This window comes from Penicillium canariense (genome assembly GCF_028826845.1).
Source record: "Penicillium canariense strain IBT 26290 chromosome Unknown utg000004l_segment0_segment0, whole genome shotgun sequence".
Lineage (NCBI taxonomy): Eukaryota > Fungi > Ascomycota > Eurotiomycetes > Eurotiales > Aspergillaceae > Penicillium > Penicillium canariense.
Genome location: NW_026622731.1, coordinates 2,222,593 through 2,242,666, shown reverse-complemented (window position 1 = coordinate 2,242,666; position 20,074 = coordinate 2,222,593). Strand labels below are relative to the sequence as shown.

Genomic DNA, 20,074 nt, shown 5'->3' with positions numbered 1-20,074 from the left:
ATATGACGTGCGTCTCAGAATTATTTGAATCTTCTGAGGCATAGTGTATTCTACGTAATGGAAATTTTTAACTAATCTCAACCATCATTCCTTAGTCGAAAGCAGGTTTCCCCGAGGTCCTCCAGGGCTGTACCACGCTTTCCGCATTCAAGGAAGACGAAATATAACTAGGTCCAGTTCTACCTTATATTCTTTTTTTTTTTAGAAAAAACAAATCCACCAAATCCTAATCCATTCCACCCAGAATGCATTTTTTCAAAGTATTCGTTGCGACCCTTGCAACCACGGCAAACATTGCTATGGCGGCCCCTGTAAGTGGTGTCGCCCAACTCGAGGCGCGGCATCCCGAGCCGCAGCCTGAGCGCATTGCCCAAGTCTATTCGGACAAGATAAGTAAGATCAGAAATATGTTTTGTCCCAGGTTTGACAACTGTTAACACGAATTCTAGAACGAGAGCCACAGCGTGATGGTCAGGTTTACTCGGACAAGATAAGTAAGATCAGGGATACATTTTGTTCCAGGTTTGACAACTTTTAACACGAATTCTAGAGCGAGAGCCACAGCGCGATGGCCAGGTTTACTCACGATTGGACGAGGAGTAATCTGTATTCAGAAAGGGGCGCTCAGCGTGTGATCTGTGCGCCGCTTGGACCAGGTCTATAGGTGGACTGATGAATGCTAGCCAGTGCCAAAACCTTAGAATAACTAGGAATCAGTAATCACATTTTGTTTACTGGAAGGAGCCAGTTCTGAGCTAATTGGCAATATGTAATTCCATTGGCCTAGATTACTCTTTGGTCTTGCTCCAACTTGAAATTAGTACTCCAGCTCATAATCTGTTTCTTTAATGTTATACCTTCTGTTAGTAGTGAAGATGATGGATTTCCATTTCAATGGGCTATGCTTGTTGATGATATCTTTCAAGTAAATTAATTACGTGGTAAATTTCTAAGAGTCGTCCTGCAGGCGTTTCATGGCTTACTATTCCGAGTCTGACATAAATAACGAGCTTTAGTTACGTGAGAAAATTATGCGTAGGGCTAGGGGTGGTGGTTGACCTAACGATTAGACTTAGCTAACTAATAACTATTACCAATGCAATTCAAGTTCATATTCCTTAACTAAATGGATCCAAAATCAGAATTGGGCGTTTATTTCCTATGATATGTGTTTAACAAGATCGCCTTTCTTGACATCTTCGAGACTTGACAATGTTCCAAAATTGGTTATCAAAGTCAGTATTTTTTTCGAAACAGCCTCACCTTGATCAACGCAAGAATGGCGAAATTCTGGATGAGGATCCTGTTGATGGAGATGAACTTCTCCTAGACTCTACCAGTAGAGTTCACTGGGTAGACGATGAACGCGTAAAACCACACTCTTGTTTTTCAACTTATCGTCGCTCCAAACCATACTCTACTCTACTACTCTGGTGGAGCGTGTTTAATGCTGGGCTACTAGTCATTATAATGGGGCTCGCGACCCGGCACACGATGAATATTTCACGGACGAATCTCTACGACTCCATTATGACCGATGACGGTAAATCTTTTCCTTCCGGACAATTGAGCTGGTCGCAAAGATTCACACCGTTGCCATGTGGCAAATCTCCATCGGAGGCCATAGCTCGAGGCTGTCACTTCGATATAATTGCTACCGCGTGGCTGCCCCCCAAATGTATCGACCATGAACTGGCCGCTGAATTTACGGCGTTGCATCCATGGCAGTATTTTCGAAACCCGAATGGCACTGATCCAATATCCCATGACCCTGATGTACTGGGTTCCCAAAGTGGACTCATCTGGACTACACATCGTTGGCATTCGGCGCATTGTGTATTTATGTGGAAGAAACTGAATCGGGCACTGGTAAAGGGGTGGCCAACAGATGGAGAATGTATCAAGCAGGAACACATTGATCATTGCTCCAAACATGTCTTGGGGGAGCATGATTTGGATTCTATCGGAAGTATCGTGGAGATAATTTATCCCCCTTGCTGAAGATATCCTTGAATATGTGTCTAGCGGAAAATCAGCCAATTCAAGTTGTTTGATGGTGATGGGCAAAGATAGTACCTTCCATTTATCACCAATATGAGATTCAACCTTGGAACGTTTGAGATGTTTGTTCCCAGCCCTGGAGGGCTGCTAAATATGGATTATGTGTTCTGTAGTTCAATCAATCGTTTCAAGTTCAAGTTCCACATGCACATCACAGGTCACGGTGCATACACATGTCTGTGCAAGGTCAACCGTTCAACCTTGGAACATGGATTTGAACTGAAAGGTTGAATGTTTCAGATGTCAATCTCAACCTTGAACTTCCAAGGTTACCTCCAGATGTCAAGTGCTCTCACTGGCTATTATAAAGGCCGGTGCTCATATCCAGATGTCCTGATGTGACTGTATCCATTGATGGATTGCTTTGATATATTGATATATGGTAGTGAGAACATTTGGAAGGAGATGAAACTAGCCCTCGAGTTAAAACCGGTCTTAATATGAGCCTAATCTACTATGAATATACTTCCATTGACTATCAGTTCCTTCTCATTGTAGTCTGAGCGCCTCTTGATTGCCAAGTCATGAATCACTTCAAAGTTTCTACATGTGTGCATAGTGTCAGTGCTTAGAATGAGTTTATTGCCAGTCAAAGTCCATTCCATCGGGGTGAGATCGGCGTGGCATTGGATGGCTTGGCGTAAATGATTGATACAGTGGCCTCCTTTCGATTAGTGAAAATCCAACTAACATTTGAATATTGAATTTTTGGAAGAACCAACCTATATGATGCTCACGAGGAGGGTCATTTGGATCGTTGAAGATATTGTAATAGTTGGGATATAGTGCTTGGCGGAGGCGATTCTTTGCTTTGTCTTAAAACTTGTGGAACTTGAAGGCTTGCAGGTTGATTCATAGGACTTACTAGACAATGCAGAGAATGAAATACCTCAAGCCTGTTCTATCCGTCAGTGTATAATGTATTTTGAGGCTTGACGCCGAGTTGAAATCAATCTCACCCAGTAAAATAATGTCCTGAGTCAGGCCATTGGAAGGTTCTCCCATGAAGGTGGTCAGCCTCATGGCCCTCAAGGTCCATGTTTAAACCTTGCATCAAGATTAATAATTGTTTTGACTTATCTTCAGCGTAAAACTAACCTGATAGAAGATGCGCCCAGGCCTCGTCGATTTCCCGCGAGGGAGATCCGACGTATTTAGGGGTAGTTTGTTCCATTTCAAAGTCCCCGTTCTCTGTTATTTTGACTCCACCAGTAAAATGGTATTGAGACAGCTCTATTTTCGATTTGACTGAGTCTGGGGGTCTTTGTTAGCGATCACCACAGAAATAATGCTCATCCAAACTGTACTGTTTATTACCTAAATCTGTTTCGAATCCATATTCGTAAGACTGCGGGCGTTTATAGCCGAAATCGATACCGAGAAGAATGATATTCAGTAAAACAGAAAATAGCAAGAGAAAATTTAGGATTCCCTTTATTCTTCCGCTCCTAGCTGAAACTTCTTTCCCGAGTTGCCCTAACAGGCTGTTGGATTCTGCATCGCCCTGTTCCTCTTGCTCGAGCATCATGATTATTCAGATTCTTTGTTCCGCTAAAGAGAATTCAGAACTATCTGACAGAGAAATCGAAGTAATGCAGCATTACAAACTCCCTCATGTATAGCAACGCCAAGGCTGTGCCGCAATATCCCTGAATGACAGAGTCTCCATATGAATTCTTACGTAGGGCTAGTATTGGAAAAGGGGTTTCTATGATGTTTGCCCTGTCATATCATCACATAATAGTGGCTTTTCAAGGTGAGGAATGTACCGTGAATTCCTTGGGGGTATTTGGGTTAGTCAGGGGTATGAATTACGTGAATGCATGAATCTAACGTAATCTACTAACCCAACTACACAAGTTTAGAAACGTTGTTTGTTTATTGAAAAAAGTCTCTAGAAAAATTGATTTAGATAATTGAAAAGATACTTAATTCATGCCACTTACGTGAGAACTTCCTCTATGTACTCACTCTGCCCAGGTGGTTTCTTAGGATATCAACACCATGACTCAACATTGAAACTTGGTATTCCGAGCTTCAAACGTGGTATTTTACACAACAGACACCTGGTTCCTGCAATCCAACAACCCATCATGTTGTCCGAGGATGAATGCGATGCATTCCTGAAAGAATCTCAATATACCACGCAAGACGAACTCAACGATTCACCAGTCGTGAAGAAAAGATTTCGCCTTTTCCGGGCTGTTCAACATTGGGTGGAAAGCAGAAAAAGAGCAATTCCATTTTTCACCCACCTGCTCGTGTTTTTGATCACGTCCGTGATTTGGGGGGATCTCTTCTTTTCTTTACGCTCCCATCCCCGCACAGTCACAAATCGGTTGGACGAGTCGGCCACTCTCTGAATGATGCGCCCTTTTTTTCCGGAGCCAAGTACTCGCATTGCGGAAGATCAGCTCCAGAGGCGAGGGCCTTGGGCTGTCAATACGACATCCTTAGTAACCATTGGGTGCCAGGCAAATGCATGGATCAGAGCGCTGTGGAGGAATATCAATCGGATGAATCATGGTACGGATATGCCGACGAGAATCGGACAGAGGTTTTGAGCATAGATGCTATGTCAGAAATTTCTTTTTACTACACCAACGAACGAGACCATATTGTTCATTGTGCGATGCTATGGAGGAAGCAATACAGGGCATTTGCTGAGGGTCGAACTACATATGATTCTATAATCGCAGACTCTGGGCATACAAATCATTGCTCTGAATATTTGATAAACATGACCACTTGGGGAATCGACTTTAGGACTATGCCAATCAAAGTGTTTGTGGGGTATGCTGGTTGTTACGACAGGGGCGAAATTACGGATTAACAAGTCTCCACATCTTAGTTAGCTCAAATGGATTGAAAATGTTAGAACTTGAATGTGATAAGGCTAGTCAATCCAAGGGAAACGAGTCCATTCAACAAGATAACTAAAGCTAGAGAAAGAAGAGAAGAGGAGAAGGAGACAGGAGGGGATAACAATATAAGGACCCTCAGTTCTCAGGCCTCAGGCACCAGCTCTCAGACACCAGGCTTCAGCATATGATTCATCACATTGAACTTCACGCAATTTCCATACCTTCATACTGACTCAATACTACTATCCACGTGTGTGTACTAACATTTTCAACATTGAATAATTCAACATTTGAATGCTCTTCTTGGTGTTTAAATTACGCATCAGGTCAATCTAATATATGAGTGGAAGGCGACTGAGAGCTAATCTGGTAGAGACTATCAAACAGAAACAGAAGACGTTAGCCGTTCTATGACTTTATTGATGATTAAAAAAACAGGAGATATGCTTGTTAGCGATTAAAAGTCAAGCCAGACCGAGTTCTTTGAAAAATGCCTCTCTGCTTGGTTCACGACCTAAGAACTCAGTCAGGGTCTTCATCCCATCCTGGCTGTCACCCTTCTCAAGAACAAGGTGTCGATATCTTCGGCCTTCTTTGGCATTGAGAGGGTCAGACCGGAATACCGAGTCGAACATATCAAGGGCATATACTTCCGACCTTCATATAGGTGTTAGTGACAGATCAATTATCTTCAGGTAATGAGTTCTTACCATAGGTAACTGTAAAAGCCCGCATCATACGTGCCCATCCAGTGTGGAATATTTCCCTCACCATGTCCCCACGCATAACCCTGGCCTAGTGTCTCAGGTCCATCAGTCAGTCTGATTGCCTTTCGTAGGCTGTTGAATTTCGATGAGATATCCAAATCTATGATCTCTTGGTGAGTTCTAGGTGTATGGACTTTCAAATCAAAAACACTAAGAAATACCCGAAACAGGTTATACAATCCCGTTTTCCAATTGCGTGATTGGATAAGCCCTGTAATCATCTCATCGGGGATTTGTTCAGAGGGCATTGACTCAGGTTGACGTTCTCCTTTCCCTAGACTGCAGCTTTCTGCTGATAGAGTTGAGTAGTGTCGACTCAGCGACTTTAGTTGTGAAGGTACCCAGCACCAGTTCTCAAGCATCTGGCTGGGCGCTTCTGCAAAGTCTTCCGTTGATTTTGTACCATGAAAAGTTGAGTAAGTAGTCTTTGCCACAAGGTCATGGATAGCGTGTCCCAGTTCATGAAATATCGTTACAACGTCATCATGTCTGAGAAGACTGGGTTTATCAGGGCTAGGCTTGGGGAACTGGCATAATAAAGCTGTGGACGGATAGGAGCGTGTCTTGTCTTGTCGAATAAAGCCCTAAATGTAGTCAGCTCTGAACGAAGTCATCAATAGAAAAAGTAAAGTGGCAGTATCAAGTCACTATTCGGGAAAGACTTTTCTTCAACTAGCAACTAGGACAAGAGATAGTACGTACTGGCTGGAGATTCCAATCCGATGGGTTTGGATATTTACCGTCTCGTGAGAACAGGTCCATGTAGAGGTAGCCAACGAATCCACTTCCTAGGTCTTTATCGTCCCAAACATTAAAAACCAGCACATCTTCATGCCAAACAATGTCACTGCCTTTGTCGACAACCATTTCCTTAAAGACGAGACCAAACAATCTCTCAAAAATCCCTAGCATACCTTGGACAGTGGTTTGCAAAGGGAAATACTCTGCGATCTTCTCCTGGTCGATTGATAACTCTTTTTGATTCATTAAACGACTGTAAAATGAATGGTCCCAGAGATAAAAGCCGTTGAATGGTTCTCCATGAGACTCTAGATCTGCCTTTTTCAACTGCGTTTGCTGGGCAAGCTCTTTTTGACCACTGCTCGTCAACTTGGACCACAAGTCATCTAAGAAAATCTCCACTGTCTCAGAGTCTTTGGCCATCTTCTCTTCTATTCTGAACGATGCGTGATTTGAATATCCAAGCAGCCGAGCAGCTTCATCGCGAAGCACCACAGCCTCCTTAAGGATGGACGCATTCTGTGAGCATTTATTCTCATTGGCAATGAAGATCTTCTTTCGGGTTTCTTCATTTTTTGCAGATTTCAGTGCTATGGAGATATCCGATCCCTTGAAACCAAGCCAAACTTTGCCCGAATGATTTTCATCCGTTTTTCTGTTCTGCAAGCTGGATATAAATTCCGCAGGTACTCCATTCAATTCCTGCAGAGTAAGCCAGATGCCCCCATTTTCGCTGTTCAGAATCTTTTTGTAGTCGATTCTCAGCTGACTGAGATGTTTCTGGATTTCTTTGAAGCGACCACGCTGAGACTCGGGCAGTCCCAATCCCTTCCGGTAATAATCTTTGTATTTCTTCTCTAACAGTCGACGTGATTCCGGATCCAGTTCATCAGTGTTGCTTTTGTGGAAAACCGACTTGACTAGGTTGTAAAGGTCTTCCCGAGTCTCCGTCTCAAAAACAAATTCGTTAAAAAGCTTCTCAGCCTCCCCTGATGCATCACGTAGTTCCGGGTCGGTCGACACAGATTGATAGAATTTAAGAATTTCAAATTCAAAAGCCAATAAATTTTCATCGTTTGCGAGTGGTACCAGAACATTCGCAAAAGTTGCGCCTTCTAGCGGCACATGTGCCACAAGCTCATCTTTCGCCTTTCGAGAGCGCTCTATCAGATCCTTAGCCTTGCTGAGAACCGTTGACGGCGTGTCACTGAATCTTGGAGGAGCTTGAGGTGGCTCTTGAATCTTGTTTGAGGACATTTTCGTATCTGGTGACGCTTTAAGATATCGCAATTGCAGGATGGAAGGAGAACTGAATAAGGGAGCATGGGAAGAAAAAGGGAGAGGGCGCCAGCGAAGTTAGAGATACTTCTACGGGGATCAGGTGACTACGTGACTACGGTGGTCCGATCTCCCACAGCAAGGGAACAAAGAGAAGGGCCATGTTACTCCGGAGTCCGAGGTACCCCTTAGTGGTGGTTGCATTACTCTCTACTACTCCGTACATATTACATGTTAACGGAACCAAGTGCGGCTGACGTGGCCTAGTGGGGCTATGTATTATACCTGTCATTACGTGTTTTGTTTTTCTTATGTCATATTCCGTTATTGCACATAGAATATTGCCAGTTCCAAGGTTCTTACAGTTTTGGAATACACACTTTCTCCACATGCTGTCTCCAAGTGTACCCCTACGGGTCTTCCCGTTGTCCAAAAAACTCGAAGCGTGGTTGTGATTTGCTCCATGGAAGCTCAATCGACCCGTACATCTTTAGCGTGCACGGCTTAGAGCGATCCCCTTTTCACTGGGGTATTGTATAGAGCCCAATTATACAGCCAGAAAGAGAACACATACTAACTTAATCGGTAAGCGAGCTGGCCACCCCAAAACACATAGTAAATGTATTAAATTACAACTCTATTTCTCAACAACCACAATTTAGACTAGATTCTTATGACAGTGTGGTGTTTGAAATATATCTCTGAGTGAATTTGAAAATTTCTAGAGAATAATAGCTCAAAAATATAGATTTAAAGCAAATCGATGAAAAATGGACAGTATTTTTGGTAATCATGATAAACACTTATTTAAACGGCCCTAAAGTTCGGAGTATGACTAGAAATAAGGTTAATAGCCTAATCTATAAGTTTTAACCGAATTCAACTTTCAGTTGTTGAGAAATAGAGTTGTGATTTACTACATTTACTATGTGTTTTGGAGTGGCCAGCTCGCTTACCGAATACGTTAAATTTCGCCGAAGGCTTACAAAGGAATCAAGAATATGATCACCCGTTGCCAGTGATTGGTTAGGGAGATTTCCATGGCGTACACTACTTAGCTGCATATAGATAGCTTCATCCACATAGATAAGTGATTATGTATGCACCTTGTCAACTTTGGAACCTATCCAATGGTAACGAGCCTTCCAGATAATTAGCACTTGAGGATTACCTAGGGCTACCTCGGTGTTAGTAGTATTTATTTGTCAACGGAGAATGACGCCTAAAAAGGCAGCATTTCTACGATTACCAGAAGGCCCCATAACTTGAAGGGATCCCTTCTAATGTTCGGTGGCTCAATGATGAAAACCCCACTGTTGGTATGATAAGCCTATCATAGTGACCCTTAGACTAGCACCGTGACGTTACTCATTAACCGACTTCCTCATTGATTGGTGTCTTTTTTATCTAGGGATATGTATTATATCATCCTTAGGTAAGTTGGGATTTAATAGTATACCGAACAATTAGTGTACACCAATTCTCACCTAATATAGTACGTAGCTAGGATTTCCGACTCGATTATGAGTTAGTAGAATACGGACCAATAAGAAAGAATTGAGCTATTGAACGACATTTCCAGATAAATGTGCTCTAGCACGTTAACAGTATCTTACGTTAGATTTATGCACATGCGTGTATTCTACACTGAATCTTGTCTACTATCCTCCCCTGACTATAATTCATGTTCATCTGCTTCTCTAGTCTAAGAACGTCTGTTGTGTAACAACAGTGTTAAGAAACTGGAGATAGAAACCTTCATTTCTCAAGTCACCGTGCTGGTATGTCGATCATTCTTCAAAAGAATCAAAGTCAAACTCTCTAATAAAATGTCCAGCTTCGAGAAGATTTGGGTATTCCTTTCGCACACAATTTACTTCAAGTTCTAGAAGTATGTTTTCGAGATGGAAACTGTCCTACAGCAGACTTGGGTCAGATAACGTCGACAGCGACTTGGGTCAAAAGTCAGTTGCTGAGGAACATATGAAAGACGAACAAGACCTATCTCCAGCGCCTAGAAAAAGGACGATGGCCGTTTCTATTGCTATAATTTGCGGAATCGCCATATTGGCGTTCATCGGTCTCTTGACAAATGCGAAGTTCCGCAATAATGTCGACCAAGTTCTTCCCTGCGGAAATTCATCTGCCCAGGCGTGGGCGCGTGGATGCTCATTCGATCAATTGATGTGGTCGTGGTATCCTAAACACTGCCCACACTACGCAAACGACGAATATCTCAACGTTCAACACTGGAAATTCTACTCTGATCCATATGCCAAGGAAGTTGTTGATGGTACCGATTGGACCAAAGTATTAGACAACGAAATATTGGTATACGGTGAACGAGGAGAACACTTGACCCATTGCATTTACATGTTCCTCAGTCTTGCACAAATCCTTCACGATGGTGGTAGGTATACCCAACGCTATGTAGACTATCCGCATATGGAGCATTGCGCTGGCATTCTTTTAGAAGCTATCCAAAAGGATGTTCACTGGCATGATATCGAAACCTTTGCAGGCCGTGTTGTTTATGATCAGAACTGTTAAATACCCCGAGTTTATTCACGACGAAAGATAATTTAGTTCTCAATACGGGGTGCAGGCAATAGTAATTGGTATTATCCTGATATCAGAGATTTCTTCCCAAATATCCATAAATGGTAGGTATTCCTCCATATCGAACATACTCGCGCATACTATCGGATAAATTTTGTTTAACGCAACGTCAATCTTTAACTCTATGCCTCAATATCAGCCCCATGGGAGAGAAGAAGGCTTGTCAGAGACAATGACCCGCAATCCACGGCTAAATGCAATGCAACCTCCCCATATGAGTCCCTCATATTAACATCAATGGATGCCTCTAAAAGCAGCTTTGCAACATTCTCATTATCACTCTGGACTGCTGAGAATAATGCAGTTCGTCCTAGGGAGTCCTTGACATTTAAGTCTATCTTCCCTCCAAGCAATATACGGACTAGAGGCTCATCTTCACTTTCCACGGCCAGATGCAGTGCAGTTTTCCCGTTGCCGTCTTGTCTCCCAACATCAGCTCCTCGCTCTAAGAGAAGACGCGTAATCGATTCATTCCCCGCGCAAATTGCACGGTGAAGTGCGGGCTGGTCCCCATTTTGTTTAGTTCCTGGGATGGGAAGCTCAGGTAGGACGGAGTCGCTCTGAGTAAACTAAAAGATATTAATTCCGAGTCTCATATTGCCCAAGTTTGATGATATGGTCTTTTCATCTACCTTGTTTCTTAGAATGTCGATCTGTGAGCCAGGCAGACTCAGAGGAGTGAAACTCGAGTTTGTGGTCACAGCCTCAGTATATGGGAAAGACCAAAATTCATCATGTTTGGGGGGTTCATGAGGGATGGCTAATTCGCTATTGTTCACCAGGCATTGTCCAACAGCTTCCTCTAGAGCTCGAAGACGTTGCTTTTGATTGTATCCTTCATAACTCCGTTAGAAGTCATTCTCTAGCTGACCTGATGAACGGGGCTGTCTCACTGTAGGTACGCTGAGCAATACGGTTCTGATTCCGTTTTCGCTCTTTTGAATCTTCGGGTCTTGTGCTGCTCACTTGGCGGTGCTGTGGGGTTACGACCTTGTCGCTAACGACGTTACTCATGCTGTCACTCGCTGGACCGGCCATAGGTAAAAGTAAGATTATATTCAAGGTCGACCAATTTGCAAAGTAGTATCATCCCTTCGATTGAAGGCAAACCCCTGGTCTTCTTATAACGACGGACTCCAGGGCGATCCCCGCCTTTTTGCATCTTTCAGTGGATTAGCACCTATTTGATACCATGAATGTCTTTGATGCGAGCATGCTAGCATGTACTAGGCCCTACTAGTGCCGACACCTCCCACCGATGGTATTGTCACACGCTGTTCTGTGTATTGTTCTGTTCTGCCGGTCTGTTCTTACCGCCTAGCTGTTCTTACTATAAGATAGCACCTCTGCTATACTTCACTCTCCTCTGTTTTTGCCCTATGAGTTCTTCCTGATGTCTGCTACGCTAGACTGTGGTGGCGGTTTGGTCCGTTGTGCTGGATGGATCGACCTGTGCTGAGTGTACTCCGTACAGCCGAGAGCGTTCCCCTCTCCTGGTTAGGAAGTTGGGCCACCATAATCATACCTAACATATGCCGCAGATCACATCCCTGCACGAATAGTTATTTTAATTTAGTTGAGTTTATCAAAGCGCCCTGATACGTAAATCAAGGCTATCCCGAACCAGCGCTTAAAAAGACTATCTCAGTCCAGACGGTTCTAAGAATGTGACGAGTTCTCATGCATCTAACCAGATGGAGTAATTACTGCCATGCGGAGCAATCTCAGTTTTGAAAACAGTGTAATCGTAGTAGATATCTTCCAAAACTGTCCATTTTACCGGATTTATTATGTCCCCTTATGCAGGTGCCAGCCTGGTGTTCACATTGTATGATTTACCACGTCTGCCTGAAATTAAACTCGCAGAAAATTTATAAAACAGAAGTACAATCCACAACTGTATTCGAAATTTAAAGTGGCATCATTCGAAATTGTAAAATTAACATGTCGCCGCAGGTGCTCATAGGGAATCTTTGGATTCATGCGAATAATTCGAAGAATAGCTCACTCATGTCGTATAGAAAGCTTTGGAGGGCGCCATCTGCGAAGAATTGATTTATCCTAATTGCGAGAAGCATCATTGTCCAGAGTATATTGGACGGTACTAGGTATATGCGCAGCCGATCTCATTGGCAATCTGGCTAGGTTTTTGACCTGCTTCTCAACCATCTTTGCCTGTATATATGCATATGTGGACTCAGCTCCTTATTGGGTATAATATTTCAAGAAATTGACCTTAAAGGCGTGCGATGAGGCATTTGGAATAGCTTTCAATGATTGAAGTCCGTATGAAATTAGGAATGCGTATTACATGGTTGACGCGATTAGGTTAGTATATTACGGAAATTTTTGCGCTTTGACAACGGAAATGGGGCATAAAACAAACATTTGAACTCCGAAACCCCACTAAGGGGGCCACTGTGGGCTGCATCACTCTCCCTATCTTAGAGCTAATATGCAAGCACTGTATGCAGGCAATGCGTCTAGGAAGCCCTGAGGCCAAAGGTCGAGTTCACTTTCCGAAAGCCGTTAGCAACACTAATATTATGTCTTCAAGAGGCGAGCGCTCTCGCGGGAAACGAAGAGGTGGGCAGTTTTCCTTTCTCGCGAAGCATAGGAGAAATAGCAAATCTGACCTTATCAGATAAACACAATTCTAGCAAGCCTTGGTGGCCTAGTGTAAGTGGACATCCAAAGCGGCGGTATGGTACACGATTTATGCTTGCGCACCAGCGGAGCCCATTACGCGTACTAAGTTAATCGTCCAATAAGCTGGCTTTGGCTTGTTAAGCCCAAAGCTTGATACTGGTCTCCCGTCGGTTCTCCGCCACCGCCCTATTCTCCTTATTTTAATCCGATTGAAAACCTTTGGGCGTTAATGAAGCAGGAAATTTATAGGCTATATCCTGAGCTTGAGCAAGCTCGTGATAACGCGTAAAGGCTCGAGGCATTAAAATCTGCTGCTAAGGAGGCATGGGAGAATATTAGGGACGAGGTACTAGTGCGTCTTATCACAGGCGATACCGTATCGTGTGCAAGCAGTAGCTACTTATTAGCTTCAGCGGTCGGCTAATGTTTGGATGTTTTATCAGCTAAGGAAAAAAAAGAGCCTATAGTCATAAACAATACTTAAGACAGTAATTTCTCCTATAAAAATGGAAAAATTCCGCTTGGCCGCACGCGTGATTTTGAAATCCCGGACCGTTCCAAGGGAAAAGCGAAACCTCTGTCGGAATGCGATTTGTCGACCCCCGTTCCACCCAGTTTCCAAGATCGGCCATATCACTTCCGGTAAACTCTCTTATGAGCCTGTATCCCCTATCTCCAAAATTCTAATCCCGTTCGCTTATAATCCCGCCCTAGCGGAACTTGGGCAGGCTGGCTGACTGCCGGGATCCTTAACCCACTGAAAATGCTACGCTTTTCGAGGGATGTACAGTGCCATGAGATTAGTTTTTGACAAACACTAAATTTTAGCGCATCACGCTAGATTGAAACAGAAAAACGCGGTATTGAATCGACTATCTATTACATACAGTTACCGTAATATTTTGTGAACCAACCAACCATGTGCCTCGATTACATTAGAGATTATATTTCCTCAGAAAGGTCTAGTCAGTAATCTATCACGAAAGCTCGGAGCTATTTTAGATAATTGTCTCGTAATCCTATATTTCCCCCCGTCAGGGCTGAGCCATCGGACCCCAGGATGGCCAAACTGATATGGCGTGCATGAAGCAGTGGATTTATAGAAACCACCCAGAGATAAAATCACCAACTTTGAGCTACTTAGGAGAGCGTTAGGCGAGATGAACTGTAAAACCTGTTAGAGATGATGCCTCAAAGGATACAAGCAGTTAAGTGTTGATATAGGGGGGTTATACCAAGCACCGAATTTCGGTATGAGTATGGCAGAGATTATATTGGAGAGAGCGTAGAATCTAGACACCAAGCTGTATTGATCTGTCATAAAGACCGCTAAAATTTAATATGGGGCTGCGGAGTAAAGTAGGTCGCTCAAAAAGCTTGTCATGGTAGACAGGTGACATTGTTTGAAAGGTGCATAGGTAACAGATTTGTTACAGTAAAGGGCACAAAGGTGGCGTCGAAAGACCTTTTCATGCTAAATTCGATAAGTTCGTGCTATTTTGTTGCTATAGGTAGTTCTGAACGGGGCTACGCCATTGACCACGTTGGCTCTCCCGGGGGTATCAGTATGCAATCCGGCGAACAGACATCCGTGAGCCTATGGTAACGGGCACGGTAAAGGTCACCGCTTGCGAGTGGGAGTGGGCCCAGCTCCACGCCACTATCTCGCTCCCCATGTGGCGTAGGCATCTGCAAGTGACTATGCAAGCTGCCGCAGCTGTTAGATAGCCAGCCGTGTCGTACAAGCGGTGAAATTTGCATCGGCGGCTCAGAAATGTGGGCACATGTAGAACAGAAAGCTCGCTACAGCCTTAGTATTCCAAGGTTTCATTTTGCCTGTCACCCAGAATAGCCCCTTATTCCATTACTAACGAGAGATTTAGATTACGTGGGTTCACTACCCACAGATAATATTGTGTTGCCACTGGTAGTTTTGTCTAGGTAGTTCTGAATCTTAAGTGAGGTACTATATGTCTCCGAGTCATTGATTATTTTATTTCAAATGTCGCATTCATTTCCTTTCCAAGGTTCACGTATAATTGTCACACGCTTTACCACTAGTGGTGTGCTGACCAAGCCGTCTTGCTTGGTCAGCACACCACTAACTTAGTTAGTGGTCAAAGCGTGTGACAATTACAATCTTGCTATTAGTACTGATTTTTCTATGTCATAATGATTATATTCAAATGTTCACTCTTCATTCAAGTTCAAATGTTGCTTTACCTACACTCGTCCTAGTAATTTGTAAGACCGAATACTGACTCGGAGCATCATGATATAATCCTCGCTAGATTGTGTCTGCAATTTCTCTCCTCAGGTCCTTTGCTTCTAACCCACACCTTGGATACCAAGGTGTATGTCGTGACACGATACTCTCGCTTTCACGCTTTTCCCTTGTCAATAAATCAGGTCCGCAGTGTGCTGCTAATGCATAACTTGCCGACCACTCCTCCAATGGCCAATTTCTCATCGCCGCTCTTTGCACCTTTTGCCATCCATATGTGCATGAAACTAGATAATGCTCCCATGTTGCGAACACTTCATCGCCATTTGTGAGGAGCTCAGAATCTGTAGCGGATGTTGCGCCTAGCGCATAGTTTTCTATTGTCGAAAAAGACAGCGGGGTGTACTTTGAAGATGGAAGTGCAGAGCTAGAACTGGAAAGGGTGTAGAATGCTGGAGAACCTTCTAGCTGGGAGTTCAAAGTCGTCAGGCTCTCATTATAAAGTTGCAAGTCCGTACATTCTGGCGGAGTCCATCCAAATAGGAAAATGTCGAAGAAGCAATGAGCTGCGATGGCTTCAGCAGGCGTACGTCCGCAAGATGTGATATCTGTGCGAGTTTGATTGATAGCCGTTTTCTCTGAATTTTTCCCGTTCAAGTTTTGGTATGAACCTTGATTTTTGAGGATCCATGCTAGGAGCAGAACAATCGCGAGGTATGTGATAACTTGCACAAAGAGGATAAAAATCACGGTCCTGACGCCAAAATTTCGGAGGTGGTCATATTTCGTCCATCCTTCAGCGGCAACAGAGTCGTTGTCGCTGGATTGCGAGTCCTCCCCGAGGATCTTCTTATACTCGGCCATGGTTGCACTTGGGGTAGCTATCTACTAGTTAAATTATCTTCAATAAGTATTGATATACAATGAGATTACATAGTTCAGTATGGGGCAGGACGATATACCGCGACTTCAATCCCTAGAAGCTCCAAAACTGACGTAAGTCCAGCTTGCAATTTTTTGGTTACGCCCAAGAGAAACATTTGAAACTACTGAAGCATTAATTTGTACCTAGTTAGTATGGAAATGAAATTATTGAATGGTCGATTTGGTAATATTCCAGATTTATTACATCTCACCTCATGGCTTACGAGGGTCTACAGGTTGCATTGGTCTAAAATTTACCAGAGCAATCCAAAAAGCTCATGTTGACCGTAAAAGCTTTTTATTGGGCCGCTATGAGCAAATACATGAACCGTAAGTGGATATAGCTTTGAGCCGCCACGGTGCAAGATCTAATGATTTCTTTAACAAATTCTTTTTTAATATTCAAGTCGTGACTGCGGCCGCTAGTTAGGGCCTCAGGCTGTCAATCGGGCCTCTGTGTAGATGTCGGTATACTCAAAGATCTGCAAATTTGAGGGGTTTTCATAAATCTAACTTAGAATTACATATGCAATGAAGTTTCCAGCAATCAAAGTAGAATTATTAAGCACTTACAACACAGGAATTCCGGCCTAAATGAACGTGAATGAGGATACCTGATCTCGTATTGGTTAAAGACTTTAGACTAGCCCAAGTAAATTGGGGTTTTGGAGCAACATTTGAATCTGAGCTAATTTCCGGGTAATGCGACCTCATCTATAACCCGAGCTTACGAGATATAACCCTAACCTTACCCCTAGATGATTTGCGGAAACCTCGCACATGTGCAAATATCAGTTGTTTCAAATGTTTCTTACCTGAAAAATCCCTTTACTTTGGATAGGAAAAGTGTCAACCTAACATGGCAAAATTCACAAAATCAAGTGACTATAATCGAGAATCCGAAGAAAGTCTGCTTACAGAATTTCGTCCGAAACAGGAGAAGGAGCCAACACGAAACCATCATTACTATGCGATAATCATACCTTGGGTTTTATGCTTGATACTTTCTGTCTTATTAACAGCTAGTCTGGGATTGAGATCGGAACCCTGTATTCCAAAGAATTTTTGGGCACCTACAGAGATCGGTACGTCCGCCGGATTAATGTTCTTCTTATTCACAGACCAATCTTGATTAAACTCATCTTCACAAGAACCTATAACAAGAGAGCTTCCCGCGACCACTAAAGAAACGCTTTTTACTGCCGCACTAAAGTATAACGAGGCACACGAACTGTATCGGCCTGTCAACCCAAATGGACCCGAATATGTCGGTATACCGAGTCCAGAAATTGATGCCGCCTGGGATGATCTCATCGGAGGCAAGTCCTGCCTTGCAGCCTTGATTAACATTGAATGATATCCCTATAGAACCAAGCTGACTGGAAGTTAAAAACTCAGCGGTCAACATTTTTGTATCGGAAGAGGAAGCCAAATTGCTGGGAGGAGGTTTATATCTTGATCCTGCTAGTGGTTTGTACATGGCCGAGTAAACGATCCCATTGTTGTCTTTGTCGGAACATTTTTTGAAACGGAAAAGAGCTTGTCACTAACTTGGAAGTATCAAGGGTCACTGTATTCCATGACCTGCATTGTTTAGTAAGTCTCAATAATCGAATTTGATATGAAGGGTCAAAATAAATCTCATTCTTTTCCCCTAAAACAAGAACATGATACGCCAATCTTTGCGTTTGGACTACTATACCCCGGAGAAGAATATGACAGCATGGCCACCTCATTTAGGTATGTTGGCTTCCTCTGCAATCCCCAATCCATCATGATACGGAATTGATCAACTTTCCACAGACCATTGCATTGATAGCCTTAGACAGAGTCTGATGTGTGGCGGGGACATGACTCTTTCACCGATAATATGGACGACAAATGGAAATAGATTTATACCAAACTTTGAAGTGATTCATACCTGCCGGGATTATGAGTCATTGAAAGTTTGGGCAAATAATCGAGATTCTGCGGATCCAGATCACTGGGAAGAGAATGCAGCAAGGTTTCGTGCTTCTTTAAAGGGAGGAAGTTCAATTCCTGGACCTTTGGGAATTTCCAATGTTTTGTGGGATTAGTTAGACTTTATCTCGAAAGGATCTTACTCTGATTTCTATTTGCATCTTCTTGACATCTCCTTTAACGCCAGCTCCATCTTCAAATGCTTACAAAACTAAGCAGGTTTTGACTCCGAGCCCTTTAGCTTATTGACTCACATTTTTGTACTTCGACTAAGTCTTCGTGAATATTTCAAGTTAACGGGTCCTTGATTTTTTCATCAAAACATTATATAAGCCCCAGCTAGTCAGGGAGTGTATTTTATTGCCAACATCTATAATACGAATAGTCCGACTGCTCCACCAGAATATGACAGCGGGTATTAGATTCTCTAGAATACATGCCAGTGATAAAACACGCATTCAGAGCTGCGTATTACCTGTCAGCCTTCTCAGATAGCCTAATATCTGTAGCATTCTATGAAGAGTAAGCCTTCAAGTTGCGAGAGCGAAGTACCTAGGCACTTGCATGTGGCCAGGGGAGAGACAGTTTTTCATGGTCTCCATGTATAGCATGATGTACGTTCAAGCTAATTCCACTCGCTTCCCTTGGTCCCAAATCGATACATCTCTTCTGCTGTCAATCCGCAAGAACCAAAAAGAAGGTTAGCGGTCGTACCGGCTGTTTCATTTCGGTGGGTTTTGTATTTTTGCAACAGTTCATGAGAGCAGTGATAGGAGTGCTCAAATCTCGAAAGCTTTATATCCAGAGGCCTCTCGTTGGCAAGAGCACGAATCAGCCGGTGCCATTCGTATGTGCAATGTAAATCATGAAACTGTCCAGATATTGGACGAAGGTGGATATAGGTTCCTGTAAGAACCTCGGCGGCCGTTACTGGAGTATAGTCCATCATTCTCCAATCAATCTCATGGCTGTGGACGCGGAAGAATTCGTCATGTAGCTCCTTGTCCCAGCATGGTACTGGATACCATGCAAAGGAAAACATGTCAAAACGACAATCCAATGCTTTAGCCTCAGCTGGAGTTGAACCGCAGTGAAGGATGTCTGCTGGCGCAACTGGAGGAGAAATAAGATAGGCATGGGCTGTAAGTAAAAGATAGACGACCAATATCAAGGCTCCGTAAGTCATTTTCGAAGAATAATTGACTATAACGAATATGGACGGAGATTCGCTATTTCCTGCGAGAAGAACTGCATTGACAGTGAAATATGACAATCTGCTTCGATTTAATAAACGTAACAAAGTCTGTAAATAAATTACCTAGGTATACTCCAGGGCTTCTTCAAATCTTCGTAATATTTTAAGGATTACGTGATGAGGAACCTTGAACCCTTCCAAGCTTGGAAGTCGGTTTTTCTTGTAATACGTAAGTAAAAGCTTTATAATAAATCTCAAAGATAAAATCCAGCTAGTAATCTTATATCAACTCTATCATCAAGGGATCATAGGGATTGTCCATGATTCACCACTGATATAATAGCAGAATAGTACTAGATTATAATTAGTTAATCTAGGGGAGATAAATAGTCATAATTAATTACTTGAGGAGGTCTCAAGAATTAGTTTTAAATCCAATCTAATATATTATTTTGGATGATAAAAATTAAATTGAAGTAAAGAGATGAGTCAAAGACGAATGCAATCGAAATTACTATGACCCATCAATCAAAAGTTCGCAACAACTATGATGGAGTTCTGTTCCGGTAGCTCTAAATAATCGCGACAAAAAAGGTATGCTTTAATGAAATAGTCAACAACCCAACCATGGCTCCGCCATCTGTGTCCAATTAAAGAAACAAAGCAAGGGCCTCAAAGATCGGAAAAGTAGAATCTGACGGTCATGTTCGAAGGCCATGGACACCCTCGGCATGCCTCCGCAAGTGCATCTCGTTTAGGACAGACAAATCGCAAAAATTACATTTCCGGT

At 43.0% G+C, this 20,074-nt stretch overlaps 4 protein-coding genes across 4 annotated transcripts; 2 read left to right on the top strand and 2 right to left on the bottom strand.

The window, feature by feature from the left end:
- Positions 1-245: 245 nt before the first annotated feature.
- On the top strand, positions 246-603 carry N7482_007125 (uncharacterized protein; the record flags this gene model as incomplete). Its single annotated transcript, XM_056689250.1, has 3 exons — positions 246-393; positions 450-494; positions 551-603. The coding sequence occupies 3 exons, from the start codon at positions 246-248 to the stop codon at positions 601-603; spliced, it is 246 nt and encodes an 81-aa protein (XP_056541679.1).
- Positions 604-5,344: 4,741 nt separating this feature from the next.
- Positions 5,345-7,744, bottom strand: N7482_007124 (M3 family metallopeptidase; the record flags this gene model as incomplete). Its single annotated transcript, XM_056689249.1, has 3 exons — positions 5,345-5,582; positions 5,636-6,276; positions 6,395-7,744. Coding segments are annotated over 3 exons (2,184 nt in total), but the record flags the coding sequence as incomplete, so codon positions are not given.
- Positions 7,745-9,604: 1,860 nt separating this feature from the next.
- Positions 9,605-10,261, top strand: N7482_007123 (uncharacterized protein; the record flags this gene model as incomplete). Its single annotated transcript, XM_056689248.1, has 2 exons — positions 9,605-10,121; positions 10,185-10,261. The coding sequence occupies 2 exons, from the start codon at positions 9,605-9,607 to the stop codon at positions 10,259-10,261; spliced, it is 594 nt and encodes a 197-aa protein (XP_056541677.1).
- Positions 10,262-15,266: 5,005 nt separating this feature from the next.
- On the bottom strand, positions 15,267-16,067 carry N7482_007122 (uncharacterized protein; the record flags this gene model as incomplete). The annotated part of the gene is made up of 1 exon (XM_056689247.1): positions 15,267-16,067. The coding sequence occupies one exon, from the start codon at positions 16,065-16,067 to the stop codon at positions 15,267-15,269; it is 801 nt and encodes a 266-aa protein (XP_056541676.1).
- Positions 16,068-20,074: the final 4,007 nt, after the last annotated feature.